This window comes from Neoarius graeffei, chromosome 13 (assembly GCF_027579695.1).
Source record: "Neoarius graeffei isolate fNeoGra1 chromosome 13, fNeoGra1.pri, whole genome shotgun sequence".
Taxonomy (NCBI): domain Eukaryota; kingdom Metazoa; phylum Chordata; class Actinopteri; order Siluriformes; family Ariidae; genus Neoarius; species Neoarius graeffei.
In genome coordinates, this window is record NC_083581.1 from 34,539,314 (window position 1) to 34,558,568 (window position 19,255).

The 19,255-nt window shown below is 42.6% G+C and overlaps 1 protein-coding gene across 1 annotated transcript in view; it reads right to left on the reverse strand.

Annotated features, from left to right (window-relative positions):
- Positions 1-254: 254 nt before the first annotated feature.
- Positions 255-19,255, reverse strand: part of ppp1r14c (protein phosphatase 1, regulatory (inhibitor) subunit 14C) — a 76,208-nt gene continuing 57,207 nt past the window's right edge. Inside the window, exons 2-4 of the mRNA XM_060936792.1 lie at positions 12,343-12,426; positions 9,229-9,261; positions 255-2,307 (exon numbers count right to left, since the gene is read on the reverse strand). Coding sequence (XP_060792775.1) covers positions 2,233-2,307; positions 9,229-9,261; positions 12,343-12,426 — 192 coding nt within the window. The 3' untranslated portion in view covers positions 255-2,232. The remainder of the gene's footprint in view (positions 2,308-9,228; positions 9,262-12,342; positions 12,427-19,255) is intronic.

The following is a 19,255-nucleotide window of genomic DNA, read 5'->3' on the forward strand; positions in this document are numbered from 1 at the left end:
TAACAATGACGGACTGTGGGCTTGAATCCAAACCAGCAGCATGTCCTTTTCACTTTATTATAATTAAAACAATGCAAAAAACCCAGCACATACTACATAAGGGGGGGAAGGGAAGAAAAAAAAAAAAGACATTCATAACTCATAGTTAAAAAAAATCTTGGAGCTTCATAATGAAAAACAGTACCATCAATAAGGTATAAAAATAACTTAAAAAAAAAAAAAAAAGACGTGTTGGACTAAAGAGTCCCTTCATGCCATTTGAAACATGCAAAAGTAAAGACTTTTCTTCTAATGTTTACAGAAGTCATTAAAAGAATAATAAGCAAAACCAAAACCCTGAAGAATTCTAGAGTATCTAAAAACACACACACACACACACACACACACACACACACACACACACACACACCCCTTTAAATATTCACCGTATAATTAAACTGACCCATAAAGAAATTGTCTGATCCACCCAGATGCTCCGTCTGGTCCACTAATAATAAACACCTACTAAGTGATCATAACAAGACAGGAAGAGCTGAAATCAGGACAAAGGACATCTCGCTCATCCGGCGATGAGAAAATGAATGAGCTGAGCTTAACACAAGTAGAAAACCACCTCTCCACTGCTTCTGAAGAATTAAAAAGGCAGCATTACCAGCACCATCATTTCATTCCGGGTTCCTGGACAATTTGTATATCGTCTCAGCAGGAGTGTGACGTTTATGAGGTGAAGAGAACGTTACACAAGTTCGCTTAGACACGGTTCTTTATACAGGGTTAGTCAAAATTATGTTAACACTTAAATGGTACCCTGTGATGACCTGGCGACTTGTCCAGGGTGTACCCCGCCTTTCGCCCGTAGTCAGCTGGGATAGGCTCCAGCTTGCCTGCGACCCTGTAGAACAGGATAAAGCGGCTACAGATAATGAGATGAGACTTAAATGGTAGAAACCATTTATTCACAAAACATAGATCATATGTGCAAGATGATTTACAGGACCGTCTCAGCCTGTTCGCCATCGTGTTCAACACACAAAAACCAGCGAGCAACAGTACCATTAAAAGCCCAGATACACATTTAGCAGGGAATAGATGATACCACAGTCCTTATTCTGTCCTTGATATCACGAACTTTCCTGCTATACAAGCTTTCCTTTACCATACCCCATAACCAGAAATCACAGGGCGTCAAATCAGGGGAGGGTGGAGGCCATGGCAATGGTTCACCGCGACCTATCCATCGACCTGATCGAGATAAGCACGAACAGTACGGCCAAAATGCAGCGGTGCGCCATCCTGTTGGAAATACCTTGCCAATCGGATCTGTAGTGGAAGTTCATCAATGGCATACTGCTGCACCATCTGTAAGTAGACGTCTGACGTCACCGTTGGTGTCAAAAAAGTAGGGCCCAATTACGCCAGCAGTGGTCACAGCGCACCACGCATTCAGGAGAATAACAACCCATTAGTGTTCACATAATTTTGACTAACCCTGTACAAAGTCCACCTCTTGTATTATTTGGCAAACTACGTACAAAATGAGTGTAGACTAAAATGAATTTATATACGGTGCTGAAAAATATCCAAATGACGCTAGTTGAAAACAGCTCGAGTTGTATGCACTCGCTATACAGTACAGTAGCTACACATCAGCCATAAAATAGGCCTCATCTTGGGTCAGTTTTTTTTTTTTTACACCTACACTGCAAGCTACAAAATTCCCTTTACATACTGTGTCATGGTTGCTTAGCTACAAGACTCCAAAGTGTATAACAAGGTACACATTACAAAAAATAAAATAAAATACACACACTGATTCTAGTTAGATTGTAAGATCAATCAATGCCAGGAAGACGACTCAAAATGCTCAAACTCAACATCTCATCCAAGAATGATGGATCCAAACCCTTGACCTTAAAAGGTGCAGACATACAATCAGACACTAATGTCTTACAATAAGCTCAGAGACATTAAAAAAAAGAATAAAATTAGACTGTATTGTTAAAAAAAAAAAAAGGTCACGTAAATAACATTATAGGCTTTTAAAAACCTTTGAGGTTGTGGTAGGCTGTGCTAAGTGAACACTACGAGCTATCAATTTTACTTGAGTCCCGTCTGGGATTTGTAGTCCAAACTATGAAGGAGGTGGTTAGGAGGAACCAAGAATGGGTTGGATGATTGATTTTGAGACTTGCAGTCAGTGTAACTGGATTGTCCTTGCCATTTCGTGAGCACTTAAAGGCTTTTCTTTTGTGGCGCACCGAGTTTCCTCATTCCCCTTATCCTTCCGAGCAGCTCCTGTACGAAAGCCTACAATAGAGATGGAGAGATTGTGTCAGAGGCATACAATGTCATCAGTTCATCTGAAGAGAAATTTTAGACGATGAACAAATTCAATACGTTTGTCCTCAAGCCATCATTAGTTACTTGATCTTATCATCTTGGTGTCCTTTGCAGCAGTGCGTGCGTGTAGGGGTTCGAGAGCTTTGGATCAGACTGTGCATACACATGTCCGGAAAGACTACACCCTGTTTTTACCTTCTATAAAATGACCAGCAAAAATAACCCCAAGCAATACACATACAGTGCCTTGCAAAAGTATTCATCCCCCTTGGTGTTTGTCCTGTTTTGTCGCATTACAAGCTGGAATTAAAATTAGATTTTTGAGGGTTAGCGCCATTTGATTTACACAACATGCCTACCAATTTAAAGGTGCACATTGTTGTTTTATTGTGACACAAACAATAATTAAGACGAAAAAAAAATCTGGAGTGTGCGTAGGTATTCACCCCCTTTTGTATGAAACCCCTAAATAAGAGCTGGTCCAACCAATTCACTTCATAAGTCACATAATTAGTTGATTAAGATCCACCTGTGTGCAATCAAAGTGTCACATGATCTGTCACATGATGTCTGTATAAATCACCCTGTTCTGGAAGGACCCTGACTCTGCAACACTACTAAGCAAGCAACATGAAAACCAAGGAGCCTCCAAACAGGTCAGAGACAAAGTTGTGGAGAAGTATAGATCAGGGTTGGGGTATAAAAAATATCGCAAACTTTGAATATCACACGGAGCACCATTAAATCCATTATAGCAAAATGGAAAGAATGTGGCACCACTACAAACCTGACAAGAGAAGGCCGCCCACCAAAACTCACAGACTGGGCAAGGAGGGCATTAATCAGAGATGCAACAAAGACACCAAAGATAACACTGAAGGAGCTGCAAAGATCCACAGCAGAGATGGGAGGATCTGTCCATAAAACCACTTTAAGCCGTACACTCCACAGAGCGGGGCTTTATGGAAGAGTGGCCAGAAAAAAGCCATTGCTGAAGAAAACATGTTTGGAGTTTGCCCAACAGCATGTGGCAGACTCCCCAAACACATGGAAGATTCTCTGGTCAAATGAGACTAAAATTTACCTTTTTGGCCATCATGGGAAATGCTATGTGTGGTGCAAACCCAACACCCTGAGAACACCATTCCTACAGTGAAGCATGGTGGTGGCAGCATCATGCTGTGGGGATGTTTTTCATCTGCAGGGACAGGAAAGCTGGTCAGGACTGAAGGAAAGATGGATGGCACTAAATGCAGGGCAATTCTGGAGGAAAACCTGTTTGAGTCAGCCAGAGGTTTGAGACTGGGACGAAGGTTCATGTTCCAGCAGGACAATGACCCTAAACATACTGCTAAAGCCGCACTGGAGTGGTTTAAAGGGAAACATTTAAGTGTCTTGGAATGGCCTAATCAAAGCTCAGCCCTCAATCCAATTGAGAATCTGTGGCATAACTTGAAGATTGCTATACACCAACACAACCTATCTAACTTGAAGGAGTTGCAGCAGTTCTGCCTTGAGGAATGGGCAAAAATCCCAGTGGCTAGATGTGCTAAGCTAATAGAGACATATCCCAAGAGACTTGCAGCTGTAATTGTAGCAAGAGGTGGCTCTAAAAAGTATTGACTTTAAGGGGGGTGAATACCTATGCACACTCCAGATTTGTTTTTTTCCCCCCCATCTTATTGTTCATGTCACAATACAAAAACAATGTGCCCCTTTAAAGTTGTAGGCATATTGTGTAAATCAAATGGTGCTAACCCCCCAAAAAATCCATTTTAACTCCAGCTTGTAATGTGACAAAACAGGACAAACACCAAAGGGGCTGAATATTTTTGCAAGGCACTGTATATCCCATATGCATGGACATGTTGACAAAGATTACATTACATCATGTGGTAAAGGAGGTTTTGAACTTTTCCCCCCTCAGGATAAAGACACTCCAGCATGCATGCTCATCAAACCCCCCTCCCCATTTTCTCCACAAGTTTCCTCCATCGAGTCCCACTAACCAGCCACGTCTTAAGAAGAAGAAACCTTTGTCACATGCACACTTCAAGCACAGTGAAATTCATCCTCTGCATTTAACCCATCTGAAGCAGTGAACACACGCACACACTCAGAGCAGTGGGCAGCCACACCAGAGCACCCAGGGAGCAGTCAGGGGTCAGGTACCTTGCTCAAGGGCACCTCAGCCCAAGGCCGCCCCACATCAACCTAACTGCATGTCTTTGGATTGTGGGGGAAACCGGAGCACCCGGAGGAAACCCACGCGGACATGGGGAGAACATGCAAACTCCACACAGAAAGGCCCTCGCCGGTCTTCACTATCATACAACAATAGCTACAAACTGGAAAGGGAGAAGGCTAACACGTGCTTATTTGGAGATACGCAAAGCCAACTACAGTATATTTTTTTCGGAAATGGCTGCATATGTTGTCTCACAAGGGAAGAAAGTGCTATCTGCCCTCTCCCGCATATATGAGCTCACAGATGCTTGCGATTCGGTAGTGTCACCAAGACGGACGTAGGAGAGAGAGTATGCATAGGTACGTAACGCTTCACCGAATTCATGATTCAATCAGATCCATAATTTGATTTTCCCCACAATATTTTTTGAACAAATTTTAAAAATGAAGAAAATTACCAAAAATGCAACATTTTATTTTCCTATTCGTCACCAACATCAATATTCCTTTTGTTAAATAAAAAAAACCCCTTTTGTTTCATTTTCTTAATAACCAACAATAATTATTTACCCACGTTTGTAAATGTTGGAGTAAAATATATCCTATTCACTAAAATATTCCGCGGCACGGTGGTGTAGTGGTTAGCGCTGTCGCCTCACAGCAAGAAGGTCCGGGTTCGAGCCCTGTGGCCGGCGAGGGCCTTTCTGTGTGGAGTTTGCATGTTCTCCCCGTGTCCGCGTGGGTTTCCTCCGGGTGCTCCGGTTTCCCCCACAGTCCAAAGACATGCAGGTTAGGTTAACTGGTGACTCTAAACTGACCATAGGTGTGAATGTGAATGGTTGTCTGTGTCTATGTGTCAGCCCTGTGATGACCTGGCGACTTGTCCAGGGTGTACCCCGCCTTTCGCCCGTAGTCAGCTGGGATAGGCTCCAGCTTGCCTGTGACCCTGTAGAACAGGATAAAGCGGCTAGAGATAATGAGATGAGACTAAAATATTCCTTTTATTAAAAATGAAGTGTTAATAACAAATAGGTATTTTCTTATTAAGCATTTATGAACATTTGTATTACTTCCATCTGCTTCTCTTTTCTTTAGGTTTCCATAGTCTGTAAAAAGAGAGCTCCGATTTCTTGTTGAATCTATTTGAAGTCAATCACACAACAGCTCTTTCCCATTTTAGATTTTTTGTGTGTATTTTCACACCATTAGAGCAGTGTTACTTCCACCTAGGGTGAAGCCACATGTATTTGCCATCCTATGCCATCCTTCCCACCTGGCAAGCATGGGCAATTTTTCTCTCTAGACTCCCAGGCATGGATGGCTGTGGTACTGTCAAGGTGATGATACACAGGGCAACTTTTTCCCATTGAACTTGAGCAACAATTTCTATCTAAACAATTTTGTTCATTTTGGGCAACTTTTTAAGATCATCCAATCAGAGTGCTAGCAGTAACTCACATGATCACCTGAGAGGTTCTGAAATTTTCAAACAAAAGATGGCGGCGTCTCTGGAAATGGAGCAAAGAAAAAGAGAGACAACTTGTAAACCCAAAAGTGGTGAATTTACCTCATCAAATGATTAGAAAACCAACAGACATCTATTCTTATGTGCTCATGTTATTAAGACATCGATTTTTTTTCAGTTAAGTGTAAACTGCCGTTAGCTAACCACTGCTCCACAGAGACTGAATGAGATTTACCTAACTAGCGGTGGTTTTTACTCACATAGTTAGCTGTGAAAGTTATTTCTAGCTATGTAGGGATAATGTTAGCTCTCTTGCATCAAGTTAAAAGTGATGGGCAGCTCGTGATTTTTTTTTTTTGAGAGTTGTAATAACTAACAGTTGTCTAACTTATTGTTTTGATTGATTACTTTATTCTGAACAATAAAGAAGATATAAAAATAAAAATTTAAATAAAAAATACAATAATCAAAACAACATCATAAACAAACAGAATAGCGTAGCCACAAGGCAATAACAATGTTCAGAAAGGATTAGGAAGAAGTAATAACTTATCCAATCCTAACCCTCTACACCACCGCTAATCAAATGTCACTTTCCACCATAATAAACTATATATACAAAAGAAAACAAAAAGCAATTAAAAAAAAAAAAAATACCAACATACCAAGACATACCGACATGGTATAATATCGACCAAATCAAATCATATATACAGATACTTATGTTATGCATATAGACACACATACAATACATATATACAGTACATACATATACACTAAATACAAGAAGACCAGTCACAGACTTACTCTCAATTTCATCATCACCTATATAGTCTGCCTGTCCTCATTCTCATACATTTTTATTAACATGTTTTTATATAATTTTTTAAACAGTTTGATTGTCTGATCTAGTTCACAGAGGAGCGAAATAAAGGCCGAAGCCAAGACAGAAGTGACGGCTGCGAATGTTTCAGCGTCCATCTTTGCGGTGTCTGTCTCCCTGGCGATAGATCTGATTGGTTGGTGCCAATTGTCTGTTGCCCTAATTAGTTGCCCTGTGTCTTACCTGGTTGCCCCTTGCCGATAACATTGCCCAAAAAGTTGCCCCTTGTATCATCACCTTCAGGAAAGTTCTAACCATTTTCTCAGGAACGCACAAAACATGCTTTTGCAAGCATCGTTTTCAATAAAACCCAACTGAAACCACACATTTATGTCCATATAGTAGTATAGTTGTCCCATCTCTGAACGCTTGCCTTGTTCACCTTTAAGGCTTAATGTACTAATACAGTTGAATAATTCATAAAGGCATTATACGAAAATAAGTGCTTCACATGTATTTGATTTGATAAATCACACGTATGCTACAGAATCAGTGGATAGAGATTGGGTGAAAACCGCACTGTATAGTAGTATCTATTTATCTGTATGGAGGTCAGGGACTCTGGATATTCTATTTAGACGGCTCCATTAGACGAATGTGGGTTTTCCGGTCAGTAGGCTCCATCGGATTGAACCAGAAGGCAATGTGTGTATTGAGCCAGAAGGCAATGGCACCAGATACTGTACTACACATAAGGAATAAAAAAAAAATGCAGTGGGATGTACTGTTCTAGCACAACAAACAACAGGGTGGTGCGGGGGTTTTGTGGTTGCCTTTACCACTCGGAAGCTGATCAATTTCCTTTAAATACTTCAGGAAGTACTAGTATTCTACAGAAAACCAATCAACACTTTCTGACCAATCAGATTTGAGAATTCAACTATGCCATAAACACAACATTAAAGGAGAACTGAAGGCAAATTTATCAAAATTCTATTTCTCATTTTATTAAATGTCGGAATGCATTTCTGACAGCTATTTTGTCACTGCTATAGCAAGTTATGAGTGTTTGAAATATGCTACGTAATACATCAGTCCATATGTCAAAGCGATGGCCGTAAACGAGATTCGTTGAGACCTGTGCGAGACATCATAGCACGGAAGTAAAACGTACAGCGGAAATCAAAGTGACCGACGTCTGCCAACGTTGTCAAAAGACGCACGCGCCCTCTTTCAAATGCTGATGTAATCAAGCCGGAAGTTTAATTTGCTTTGATAGCAATCAGGAAAGTTTGAAAAAAGTAGGCAGTGATCGTCATTTAAACTCGTTTTTGTGCCACGTTTCACCTGTGTCTGAAATCACTCACTCGTTCACTACTCCCTATATAGGGAATTACTATATAGAGGACTATATATTGAGCTCATTGGTAAAATGAAGAAACGCTTTCGGACACTAGTCCGTCGCGCTGGTATTTACGTCATTACTGTCGCACAATTAAAACGTGCCAGATCAGTCGGCCGGTGGGTTTTCAAAATAATAAATACATGCATGTATTTTTTGTGATAAATCCATATTATACTGAGTGTATTTCCCACGATAATAAATACAAAGTACCTGCGTCTTTCAGTTTTTTTTTTAAATCAAGGCTGAATGCTTTCTTCTTTGCCGCTGCCTTTTATTAAATCAAATTTGAGACTTTTAATTTGATTTCTTTTAGCGCAACCGCAATGCCTGATGGGATATATTGCTTTGGTTAGTGACCATCGTTGTACACTATTTTTCGTGATGCATTGTGGGATACTTTGAGTGCACTATGTAGGGTGTAATAATTCTCACTAAGGTTTCAGACAGTGATACAAAATGGCGTCCGCACTATATAGTGCCCTATCGGGAGTGATTTCAGACACAGGGTTTGTGTGGAAAACAGTTTTCAAAATGGCGGCACTGACACCTGGCTGACACTTCATGTTTCGAAGTCTCGCACAAGTCTTGTGAAGATCGCGCGGATAAGTGATGCCTGCAGTGGAACAAACGAACTAAATTCAACATGGCTAAAAACCGAATAGGCCGATAAGTAGAATATTTAATTGCCAATACGAGTCAAGACACAAGGTTACTAAAACCGAAAATGTAACTGAATAACATGTTAATTAAGAAATAAAGCAAGTTTAAAAATTACTTCAGTTCCCCTTTAATAACTCCAGCTTAACGCAGATATTTAAATAATGCACTCTGAAAATAAATGGTTCCCAAAATGGTTCCTCAGTTTGTCCTTTTGGGAAAAGTTTGGACAAAAGGTTCCAAGTAGAACCATTCCAGAATGCTAAAATCATTAAGTAACCAAAGGACCCTTTCTTTTAAGAGAACATGGTATACGGAGATCATAAAAATGTAAATTTGGCATAGACTTACATCAGTAGGCTTATAGCAGTCTGTAAGGGATTCCTGATGAGAGAAACAAAGATCTCAGCACCTTGATTTCAACAAAAACAGGACCATCTCGGTCTAGTCTTACAAACTGCTCATAGAAATGACACGCATTACAATTTACAGCTCAAGTACAGTGGGGCAAAAAAAAGTATTTAGTCAGTCACCAATTGTGCAAGTTCTCCCACTTAAAAAGATGAGAGAGGCCTGTAATTTTCATCATAGGTACACCTCGACTATGAGAGACAGAATGAGGAAAAAAAAAAATCCAGAAAATCACATCGTCTGATTTTTAAAGAATTTATTTGCAAGTTATGGTGGAAGATAAGTATTTGGTCAATAACAAAAGTTCATCTCAATACTTTGTTATATACCCTTTGTTGGCAATGACAGAGGTCAAACGTTTTCTGTAAGTCTTCACAAGGTTTTCACACACTGTTGCTGGTATTTTGGCCCATTCCTCCATGCAGATCTCCTCTAGAGCAGTGATGTTTTGGGGCTGTCGCTGGGCAACACGGACTTTCAACTCCCTCCAAAGATTTTCTATGGGGTTGAGATCTGGAGACTGGCTAGGCCACTCCAGGACCTTGAAATGCTTCTTACGAAGCCACTCCTTCGTTGCCCGGGCGGTGTGTTTGGGATCGTTGTCATGCTGAAAGACCCAGCCACGTTTCATCTTCAATGCCCTTGCTGATGGAAGGAGGTTTTCACTCAAAATCTCACGATACATGGCCCCATTCATTCTTTCCTTTACACGGATCAGTCGTCCTGGTCTCTTTGCAGAAAAACAGCCCCAAAGCATGATGTTTCCACCCCCATGCTTCACAGTAGGTATGGTGTTCTTTGGATGCAACCCAGCATTCTTTCTCCTCCAAACACAAGTTGAATTTTTACCAAAAAGTTCTATTTTGGTTTCATCTGACCATATGACATTCTCCCAATCCTCTTCTGGATCATCCAAATGCTCTCTAGCAAACTTCAGACAGGCCTGGACATGTACTGACTTAAGCAGGGGGACACGTCTGGCACTGCAGGATTTGAGTCCCTGGCAGCATAGTGTGTTACTGATGGTAGCCTTTGTTACTTTGGTCCCAGCTCTCTGCAGGTCATTCACTAGGTGTGAATCCATCCACATTCTGTGTGGTTCTGGGATTTTTGCTCACCGTTCTTGTGATCATTTTGACCCCACGGGGTGAGATCTTGCGTGGAGCCCCAGATTGAGGGAGATTATCAGTGGTCTTGTATGTCTTCCATTTTCTAATAATTGCTCCCACAGTTGATTTCTTCACACCAAGCTGCTTATCTATTGCAGATTCAGTCTTCCCAGCCTGCTGCAGGTCTACAATTTTGTTTCTGGTGTCCTTTGACAGCTCTTTGGTCTTGGCCATAGTGGAGTTTGGAGTGTGACTGTTTGAGGTTGTGGACAGGTGTCTTTTATACTGATAACGAGTTCAAACAGGTGCCATTAATACAGGTAACGAGTGGAGGACAGAGGAGCCTCTTAAAGAAGTTACAGGTCTATGAGAGCCAGAAATCTTGCTTGTTTGTAGGTGACCAAATACTTATTTTACAGAGGAATTTACCAATTAATTCATTAAAAATCCTACAGTGTGATTTCCTGGATTCTTTCCCCACATTCGGTCTCTCATAAGCCCTATTCGCACGGGATTAGTATTACCTGTGAACCTCTGGCGATTTGTAATAATTGCAGAGAATGTCTGAGATGTTAGTCCCGTGCGAATGCGCCATGTCTGTAATTTGTAAAGTAATAATTCCGCCTCAAATTACCTACTATATTTTGTCAAACACAGACGTCCAGTGACAATACTAGTCCCGTGCGAATACGCATGTCCGTGTTTGTTATTGTAATTGCGCGCGTTTTATATCTTTTCCGGTTACTGTGAGTAGGCTAATGGAGGCTACGGTTGAAATTTTCATGAGTACTGTTTTAGGGGCAAGTGGTAGTCGTGCCCCATACCACACTACATGAAATCCGCTTCCCAAAAACAGGAAGAAATCCAAGAGGAGAGCTCGGAGATTTTTGGATGACTTGTGTGGCTGCTTTCGGTAAGGAACATTTTTAATATTTCATAGCTATAGCCAGGCCATATCCTCCATGGACTAGGGATGGCGAAAACTAAAAAAAATCTTGACCGACCACCGAGCCTCATTAGCCGGTTAAAGTCGGTTAACCTATGAGTTTAAACAGGGATGCAAACGGCGCGCCTTTTTCACGGCTCGTGCAGATCCGATTTTTTTGGGGGGGGGGGCGTTGGAGTGTCTGAATAATTTCATCAGAGTAAATTCTGTATTAAAATTACTACATAAGCAAATGCCGTTACAGTCCATGAAAAAGCCGTGAAAAAGTCGGCACCTGTGCCTTTAGTTTGTGTGGAGAGATATGATCTGCAATAACATGCATTGTTGGCTACAGACTGAAACATACTTTCAGAATGCACTGGCCAAGGCAGGACTAAACTCGATGTGCCTTTTAATAATAATTAAAAAAAAAAACAGAATAGTAATTTGTAAGCTAAAAAGCCTGTGTCTACACTTTTCTTTCGCCGAGTGGCAGCGGGAGGGCGGGACATGACTGAATGGGTGTTTCTGATTTGTCAGCTGTCTTTAACTGTGGCGGGACGGCGGGACATGACTGAATGGGTGTTTCTGATTTGTCAGCTGTCTTTAACTGTGGCGGGAGGGCGGGACATGACTGAATGGGCGTTTCTGATTTGTCAGCTGTCTTTAACTGGGGCGGGAGGGCGGGACATGACTGAATGAGTGTTTCTGAAGTACAGGATGTTACGACATATCCGGTCGTGATGTCTGTAAATTGAGTAAATTACGGACTTTGCTTATCCCGCGCGAATGCAAGGGATTTAACACAGAGGTTGGGTGGGAATTTACAAATTACTATAGGTTCACAGGTAATACTAATCCCGTGCGAATAGGGCTTTAGTTGAAGTGTACCTATGATGAAAATTACAGGCCTCTCATCTTTTTAAGTGGGAGAACTTGCACAATTGGTGGCTGACTAAATACTTTTTTGCCCCACTGTAGATCCAATGGTCTTTCTCCAGTGTGAATGTCAGCACTTGCCTGTAATTTTACAGCTCTCTCATCCTCGCTGCTCACCTCCAGAAGATCATCAATGTCGATCTCGACCTCAGGCATCTCCTCTTCCTGAAAAAGGGACACAGGAGTACATTTTCACCCAAATTTCCCATCAAACATCCCATTCTTAACAACCAGCCAAACATTCTTGAAATGTGGCTCATCTATTCCAGGTTCAGAAGAGTAAATGGCAGCCCAGTCTTGGAATCCACCACCAACACTGACACACAGAATTGCATGTGTACTGTTAGTCATTCATTGAGTGCCTCTCATCTGGAGGTGATGACAGTCGGTATGTTGCAGTATGGTGAGAATTTGCAGAGGTGTGTCATCATGAACACTTAGGTTGTTTAAGAGCTATGAGGTGTCCAGGTCACACGGGGTGGAGATTAATCTAATACCTCATTAATCACCATAGCGATGATGGAGAAAAATAAAAACACAAATCACAAGGTGAGATTAAGGCTATAAATATACATCTAAAGTGTGTGTGTGTGTGTGTGTGTGTGTGTCGTCCTCATTTCCATTTAGCAATCTGTCTGGAATAGAAGATTGACAAGTGGCTGTGATCCTGGAAGCTATGACCAAGAGATGAGAAGAGCACAGTATCCCGCAAAAGGAAAAATATTGTTTAAAAAAAAAAAAAAAAAAAAAAAAAAAAACCACACTCTCCTAAATTACCACAAACAAACAAAAAACATGCACCAACCAAGCACACCTACAACCATAAACACAGCAGCGACAACCAAACAGCCCCAACAATAAACAGATCTAAAACCATAAAACACCCCACCAACAATAAACAGTCACAACTGTAAGCACTCCTCTAACAGGCTTGTAGCAGTAGAGTCTGACGCGTGCCCTAATTTTAAGGACTCGTGACTCAACTCAGACTTCGAGCGCTGATGACTCAGACTTGTGCATTAATTGCATTCGGACTCGTAAACTGGAGACAAGGACTTGAATTTTCTCTTTAATTTTTTGTAACTTGCCATAATAATTTGGCATAATATTTATATCCGGGTCTGTCTCAGAAACTGGGTACAGTGGGGGTACCCCACTAAATATACTCACAGTCAATAAACTATATGGTTTTGAATGGTGATGTTGGTTTTAATTTGAAATAAAATAATGAAAGAAATAATACAGATAAAATTAAATCTTTGATGTGAATACTCTATTCAGAATTTGGCAAAAATTCTGCAAATTTGTGGAAAAATGGCGGCTTGATCTGGGACATGATAAATGGTTGACTACATCGCATTCCCTTAAAAAGGTTGTAGTCCACTGAAAAGTCTACAGTCATCACTAATTGTATTTTAAGTTGTAACTTTATACACCCAAGGATTGCTGCGCTCACAGAGTAATCCATACATGGCAGCGCAGACGGGTGCTGCGGCTCGAGGCTCCCCGCTACTTTGCACCCTTTTGTGTTTTTTGTGTCTTTCGAATCTTTTCTGGACACACTCTTGCCACAGCAATACCATCTACAGCCGCCAAGATTTGATAAACATTGGATTTCAGGCAAAAACTGAAATTACGATCACCTTTTCACGGACTCACAACATCCCACCGGAGATAGCGAGACCAACGGGAGCACCATGGATTGTTGTCGGGAATGGCAGGTGCTGGAGGCGGCGTAGGGAGAGGAAGCAGAAACGTGGATGCCGGGCAGGTCTGCTAGCTCAGCTAAGGAAACAACCACACAGACCTCTGCTACCATCGATCTTCCTCACAAACACTAGATCCCTAGCAAACAAGATGGATGATCTACAGGCACAGATCACATACAACCGCTTCATCCGTGAGTGTTGCCTGCTGATCGTCAGTGAATCCTGGCTACACCCGCTAATCCCCGACGCTACAGTGGAACTAGCAGGCCGCACCATCCACCGCTATGACCGGAACGAAGCCTCCGGTAAGAGCAGAGGAGGGGGACTGTGTGTTTACGTGCTCGATGACTGGTGCTCAGACAGCTAGGTAATTAACACCCACTGCTCACCGGATCTAGAGGCCATGTCTGTCCAGTGCCGACCTTTCTACCTGCCACGGGAGCTAACAGTAGCTATTGTGACCGCTGTTTACATCCCTCCCGATGGTAACGTTAGCACGGCACTCGGCCATCTGCTACACATCGTAAACAAACATCAGAGGGCTCATCCGGATGGCGTCCACATCATCGCTGGGGACTTTAATAAAGCATGTCTCAAGTCTGTCCTCCCCAAATTCCACCAGCACGTCAAGTGTGCAACTAGGGGAGAAAATACACTCGATCGTGTTTATTCAAATATCAAACATGCCTACAGAGCGACCCCCCCTCCCCCACATTGGACAATCAGACCACCTCTCTCTGCTCCTCTTCCCAGCCTACGCCCCCCTCAGAAGGCAAACTAAACCAGCCACTCAGACCATCAAAGCCTGGCCTGGAAATGCTCTCCTCCAACTGCAGGACTGCTTTGCCTGCACAGAGTGGAGCATCCTTGAGGATCAGGACCTGGACACATACACCGAGTCTGTCCTTTTCTACATCAAATGCTGCGTAGAAAACGTCACAGAGGAAAGACGCATCCGGGTCTTCCCAAACAGGAAGCCCTGGATGACAAATGAAGTCCAGACCCTGATCAGAGCCTGAAACTCGGCCTTCAGGACGGGGGACAGAGCTCTCTACAGCACCGCCAGAGCTGATCTGAGGAGGGGCATCAAACAGGCCAAGGACTCCTACAAGAGGAAAATAGAGGGATACCTGGAGGATAACAACCCATGATAGATGTGGAGGGGCATCCAGGCCCTAACCAATTACAAAGGCCAAACCCCTCCCGCCTCCCCCAGCAGCAGCACACTGGCAGAGGAACTGAACAACTTCTTTGCCCGGTTTGAGACCACCACCACAAACCTCCAATCACTGCCTCCCCCTGATTCCAGCACCCCACCTCTTTCTCTCTTGGAGCATGAGGTGAGGAAAAACCTGAGAGCAGTGAACCCCAGGAAAGCTGCTGGTCCGGATGGTATCCCAGGGGCGGTGATTAAAGCATGTGCAGACCAACTGGCAGGGATCCTCACCAAGATCTTTAACCTCTCCCTGACACATGCCACCGTCCCCACATGTCTGAAGGCCTCCACCATCATCCCCATCCCCAAAAAACCTGCCATAGACAGCCACAACGATTACAGGCCAATAGCCCTGACGTCTGTAATCATGAAGTGTTTAGAGCGATCGGTCTCCCAGCACATCAGAGACTGCCTCCCTCCCTCCTTCGACCCTCACCAGTTTGCATACAGGGCAAATCGGTCTATGGAGGATGCCATCACCCGACACTCCATACAGCGCTGAGCCACCTGGAGAACAAGAAGAGCTATGTGAGGATGCTCTTCGTGGACTACAGCTCTGCATTTAATACTATCATCCCGGACATTCTCTTCAACAAACTCATGCAGTTACAGATCCTTCTCCCCATATGCAACTGGATTAAAAACTTCCTGACGAGTCACCCACAGACTGCAAGACTCTGTCCCCACCACTCCTCCACACTCAGCACCGGGTCCCCTCAAGGATGTGTCCTGAGCCCTCTACTCTACGCCCTGTACACCCATGACTGCTCTCCAACCCACCCAACCAACCACATTATAAAATATGCGGATGACACCACCATGGTTGGACTCATCTGTGGTGAGGACGAGACATCGTACAGGGCTGAGGTAGAGAAACTGTCGCTCTGGTGCTCAGAGAACAACCTGACCCTGAACGTCCAAAAGAACTCATCATGGACTTCAGGAAGAAAAGACAGGACCACGCCCCCCTCCTCATAAATGGAGAACGGGTGGAAACTGTCACCACCTTCAAGTTTCTGGGCACCCACATCTCCGCTGACCACACCTGGACTTTTAACATCAGGGCCCTAGTTAAGAAGGCTCAGCAGCGGCTGCACTTCCTGCATGTTCTCAGGAAGAACAACCTGGACACTAAGCTGCTGCTGGCCTTCTATCACTCCTCTGTGGAGAGCGTGCTGACGTACTGTCTGGGTGTCTGGTACGCAGGGTCCACAGCTGTGGATAGGAAGGCGGTGCAGAGGGTCATAAACACTGCCCAAAAAAAAAAAAAAAATCATAGGCTGCCCTCTGCCCACCCTGGAACACATCTCCACATCCTGCTGCCTCAGAAGAACCAAGGCCATCACAGGAGACCCCTCACACCCTGCCCACCCCCTGTTTGATCTGTTGCCCTCGGGGAGACGCTTCAGGTCAATAAAGTCCCACACCAGCAGACTGACAAACAGCTTCTTCCCATGGGCCATCAGGACTGCCAACAACAACGGACACACACGCACACTCTCACAAACGGACTCACATAACACCTCCACCCCAACAACCAACAAATCTACCTCCGCTTCTTGTTTAAGCACCTTATATTTATTGCCTTTTATCTGCTAATTGCACATTTTATGTCTCAATTTTGAGAGACTATACTTAACTCCCTGACGTTTTTTTCCCTGACGTTTTTTATTGTATATTCTGTGTCTCTTATGTACATTTTATTTTTCTGGTGTATGGTGGCTCTGTGGGAGCACCCTCAATTTTGTTGTATCTCCCGGTACAATGACAATAAAGATTATTCTATTCTAATCATAACCGTAATAAAACATCATGCAAAATATTTGATCATTGTTGTAACTCCATTTTCCGCATACCCAAAACCAATACGATCATGTATTTTGATCTAAACAGAAAGCCTCAGGGTCAAGGTCACTACCTCACCAAAAGTACAACCCCGATTCCAAAAAAATTGGGACCAAATACAAATTGTAAATAAAAATGGAATGCAATGATGTGGAAGTTTCAAAATTCCATATTTTATTCAGAATAGAACATAGATGACATATCAAATGTTTAAACTGAGAAAATGTATCATTTAAAGAGAAAAATTAGGTGATTTTAAAATTTCATGACAATACATCTCAAAAAAGTTGGGACAAGCCCATGTGAAACATCCCCTTTTCTCTTTACAACAGTCTGTAAACGTCTGGGGACTGAGGAGACAAGTTGCTCAAGTTTAGGGATAGGAATGTTAACCCATTCTTGTCTAATGTAGGATTCTAGTTGCTCAACTGTCCTAGGTCTTTTTTGTCATATCTTCCGTTTTATGATGCGCCAAATGTTTTCTATGGGTGAAAGATCTGGACTGCAGGCTAGCCAGTTCAGTACTCAGACCCTTCTTCTACGCAGCCATGATGCTGTAATTGATGCAGTATGTGGTTTGGCATTGTCATGTTGGAAAATGCAAGGTCTTCCCTGAAAGAGACGTCGTCTGGATGGGAGCATATGTTGCTCTAGAACCTGGATATACCTTTCAGCATTGATGGTGTCCTTCCAGATGTGTAAACTGCCCATGCCACACGCACTAATGCAACCCCATACCATCAGAGATCAGCGCTCAGTTCAGAAGCCTGCATCACAACTTGGGTTGTCCTTCTCTTTAGTCCAAATGACACGGCGTCCCCGATTTCCATAAAGAACTTCAAATTTTGATTCGTCTGACCACAGAACAGTTTTCCACTTTGCCACAGTCCATTTTAAATGAGCCTTGGCCCAGAGAAGACGTCTGCGCTTCTGGATCATGTTTAGATACGGCTTCTTCTTTGAACTATAGAGTTTTAGCTGGCAATGGCGGATGGCACGATGAATTGTGTTCACAGATAATGTTCTCTGGAAATATTCCTGAGCCCATTTTGTGATTTCCAATACAGAAGCATGCCTGTATGTGATGCAGTGCCGTCTAAGGGCCCGAAGATCACGGGCACCCAGGATGGTTTTCCGGCCTTGACCCTTACGCACAGAGATTCTTCCAGATTCTCTGAATCTTTTGATGATATTATGCACTGTAGATGATGATTATGATGATATGTTCAAACTCTTTGCAATTTTACACTGTCGAACTCGTTTCTGATATTGCTCCACTATTTGTCGGCGCAGAATTAGGGGGATTGGTGATCCTCTTCCCATCTTTACTTCTGAGAGCCGCTGCCACTCCAAGATGCTCTTTTTATACCCAGTCATGTTAATGACCTATTGCCAATTGACCTAATGAGTTGCAATTTGGTCCTCCAGCTGTTCCTTTTTTGTACCTTTAACTTTTCCAGCCTCTTATTGCCCCTGTCCCAACTTTGAGATGTGTTGCTGTCATGAAATTTCAAATGAGCCAATAATTGGCATAAATTTTCAAAATGTCTCACTTTTGACATTTATGTTGTCTATATTCTATTGTGAATACAATATCAGTTTTTGAGATTTGTAAATTATTGCATTCCGTTTTTATTTACAATTTGTACTTTGTCCAAACTTTTTTGGAATCGGGGTTGTAGTAACAAAAATCACTACGCCATATAAAAAATTTAGTTATAAATCTGCGATTTTGTTTTTTAAAACGAAAGCTGAAAGTTAGGTATAGAATATGTTTCTTACAGAATATGTTACGATGGTAGCTGGTCTTGTATGAATTTCTGAGCTATAAAATGAGTTGTGGTCTATTTTTTACGGTAGCGTGTTATTTGTGTGCGGGGAAGGACACACATTAACAATCTGCATGTGTAGAATGGAATTTTCCACTCCAACAGTTAGAAGTTGATCGTGCTTCCATTTGCAGTCTGTTACGCGGGTGATCTCTTCGGACATTATCACTGAAAAGGTGAGTTTTGACAGTTTTATTTTGTTTTAGTCTTGCAGTATAAGGCAATAGAATGTTTCTTTTTCATCTTACTTTCATATTTCGTAGTGTTTGCATATTTTTGGCCAATATTTTGCAACCATGGTCAATTTAGATCGAACTTTTGATAGACTCTACGGCCAGTCATTTTGCCCCGCCCCCGCCTCACGCTCCGTCCGGTGCGGTAGTGATGTCCCGTTG